The 3,145-nt window shown below is 20.3% G+C and overlaps 1 protein-coding gene across 1 annotated transcript; it reads right to left on the minus strand.

Annotated features, from left to right (window-relative positions):
* Positions 1–1,060: 1,060 nt before the first annotated feature.
* BBA_08667 (uncharacterized protein) lies at positions 1,061–2,476 on the minus strand (the record flags this gene model as incomplete). Its single annotated transcript, XM_008603764.1, has 9 exons — positions 1,061–1,076; positions 1,176–1,202; positions 1,354–1,364; positions 1,426–1,446; positions 1,498–1,531; positions 1,642–1,645; positions 1,832–1,841; positions 2,002–2,027; positions 2,470–2,476. The coding sequence occupies 9 exons, from the start codon at positions 2,474–2,476 to the stop codon at positions 1,061–1,063; spliced, it is 156 nt and encodes a 51-aa protein (XP_008601986.1).
* Positions 2,477–3,145: the final 669 nt, after the last annotated feature.

Consider the following 3,145-nt stretch of genomic DNA (forward strand, 5'->3'; position numbering starts at 1 on the left):
GTGTTACCTTACCTTATAGACCTCTTAGTTAAGGCTAAACTCTCTCTAGAGCTTTTCCTAGACTTATTATCTTTATATTAGTTTATTATAATAGTAATATATAAAGTAAAGATAAGTCTTTATTATTATAAAAGGTAATATAAAATAAGTAAACTAATAATCTAGGAGCTTAGGTGCTTATTATAACCCTATAATAATAATAATAATATAGATATAGTCCTTAGTAATAAGATAAATTACTAAACTCTTTAAAGATAGTTTAAGTTACTCTTAACTAATTTTAGTTAGTAATAAGGGAAAAGGTTAAATATTATTAATATTACTATAATTAAGTTAATTAAACACCTATATTTATAATTAAATAAGTTAACTCTTAACTAGTTTTGCCTATAAGATAAGAATCTATAGACCTTTTAGTTACTAGTAATAGATAAGTTATAGTTAAAGTAATAGCTATATAACTTAATTAAAATATACTATAAATACTTTATAAACTCTACTATTTAACTTTATAAGAAATATTTAACTTATAAGATCTTATAAAGGTTTATAATAACTACTTTATATTTATATTTTTATTATTAAAAACCTAAAATATAATCTATAAAGACTACCTATATTTATAACTTTTTAAGGTTTATAAGATATAATAGCTTTAATAATAAAACTATAGCTCTTTTTATTATTACTAAAGCTAGATAACGCTAAATTTTATTCTATTAGCTTCTAGCTATCTATATCCTTACTAAACTACGTTTTATTAACTAAATAAATAATAAAGATATAACTAGTAACACTATAAATAAAGATAAATACTTTAAAAGTATACTTAAGATATTTTTTTATAAAAGTATACTTAATTTAATATATATATTTTTATATTAGGCCTAGATATAAACTAATTATTATAGATTTAATACTAAAAAAGGCCTTTTCCCTAAAGACTAAAATACTATTATATAATACCTCTATTTTATTAATATCTTAAGCCCCCTAATATAATATAATACCTATTACTTAGTAAATAAGTTACTAGACTATTAGTACTCCCTAGTTTAGCTTAAAGAAGGTAACTACTATATAGGTTATATATTTATATAAAATAATATTATATTAAAATAAAACCTAATATAAATAACTACTATAAAAATAGTTAAGATATTAGAGTCTCTTACTACTTATTAGCCCTTATAAATATATTACTATACTATATAAAAGTAGCCTACTTATAAGTTAACTTATACTTAACCCTTTACTAATATTATAACTCTTATTAGATACTAAAATAGTGTTACTATTCTTCCTAACTCTCTTATTAGTCTCTTATTATAGAATATATATTAAATTACTTACTAAACTAATATCTTTATAAATCCTAACTCTCCTACTAGTCTTATATTACTAGATATTTATTAGACTACTTACTAGGCTAATATCTTTATAAACCTAAACTCTTATATTAGTTTTATATTACTAGATACTTATTAAACTACTTACTAGGCTAGTATCTTTATAGACCTTAACTCTTATACTAGTTTTATATTACTAGATACTTATTAGGCTACTTATTAGGTTAATATCTTTATAGACCTTAATACTTATATTAGTTTTATATTACTAAATACTTATTAGACTACTTACTAAACTAGTATTTTTATAGATTCTAATACTCTTATTAGTCTTATATTACTAGATACTTATTAGACTATTTACTAGGCTAGTGTCTCTATAGACCCTAACTCTTTTATTAGTCTTATACTATAGGAGATATATTACTCTAGTAATAGATATATAAATAACTTAGGTAGTAATATAAAACCTAAACCTCTACCTAATAGATACTATATTAATATATATCTATAATATTTAGTTAGGTATATACTAGCTATTAGAGGAAGTAGCTAAAAGAAATTTACTTTATATTAACTATTTAAAGTAAGTATAATATATAATTTTCCTAAACTTATATACTAACTATTTATATAATATACCCTTTCTTACTAAGTTTAAGCTTAACTTTTTCTTACCTATTAGATATTATATATTATTTACCTATAATTAGTATTAGATTACTAATATTAAAGTAATACTATAAATTTCTTAAGTCTCTAGTAATATAAATAAAGATCTTTTTTTTATCTTTTAATAAAATATTAAAATATATTACTAATATAGGAATAATATATATACTTTTTAAATAATAGGCTAGATAATAGGTTAAATATCTTTATAAAAGTACTTATATATACTATTAGGCTTTAGGGTCTATCCTTTAGGGTATTACTTAGTATAATTTAGTAAATTATATAAGTACTCCTCCTCTCCTATATTAAGCTTAGAAATCTTAACTACTAGACTTATTAAGATAATTTAAGTAGAGTTCTAAACTCTACTATATCTCTTAAGTAGTAAAGGCATTTATATTACCTATAATTAGTAAATATATATATTTTATTTAAGCTTATTTACGAGGCATTTAAGGGGTATAATGCTTTAGGTATAGAGCTTATATACTACTTAATTATATAACTAAACATATTACCCCCTAGGTTCTATACCTAAAAGAACTAGTCTAAAAACCTTATACTATTATAATATTAACCTCTATAACTAATAATAATACCTATAATTATATAACCTAAACTTTTTCTAGTATTTAGTTATAGTTATATATTTATTAAGACATTTCCTAGTAGTTTTTATATCTTTTATAGTAAGTTACTAATAAAAATTATAAGTTACTTAGAGATTCTTACCCTTAGTTAAAGACTATTATAATATAATAACACTACTAGGCGCTATTTCTTAGCTATCTTACTAGGTTTAATATATATAATAATACCTAAAGTAATATATCTTAAAAAGTAAATAACCTTACGCCTATTAAGTAAGTGCCTTTATAAGGTAATATAAATAATAAATAAAAGAGTAATAATATTTAATAAGAAGTTATTAATAGCTTTACTAGTACTAAAATCTAATTATACTATAATAACTATTATTAGGTAAGTTTAGTTAATTTATATCTTTACTTATAACCTAAAATTCCTTATTCTCTATACTCTTAATACTAAACTAAGATAAATTTTTATTTATATTATTATTAACTATAATAAACTTTAATCCCTCTTCCTTATTAATAAGA

The sequence above is a fragment of the Beauveria bassiana genome (assembly GCF_000280675.1).
Source record: "Beauveria bassiana ARSEF 2860 unplaced genomic scaffold BBA_S00038, whole genome shotgun sequence".
Lineage (NCBI taxonomy): Eukaryota > Fungi > Ascomycota > Sordariomycetes > Hypocreales > Cordycipitaceae > Beauveria > Beauveria bassiana.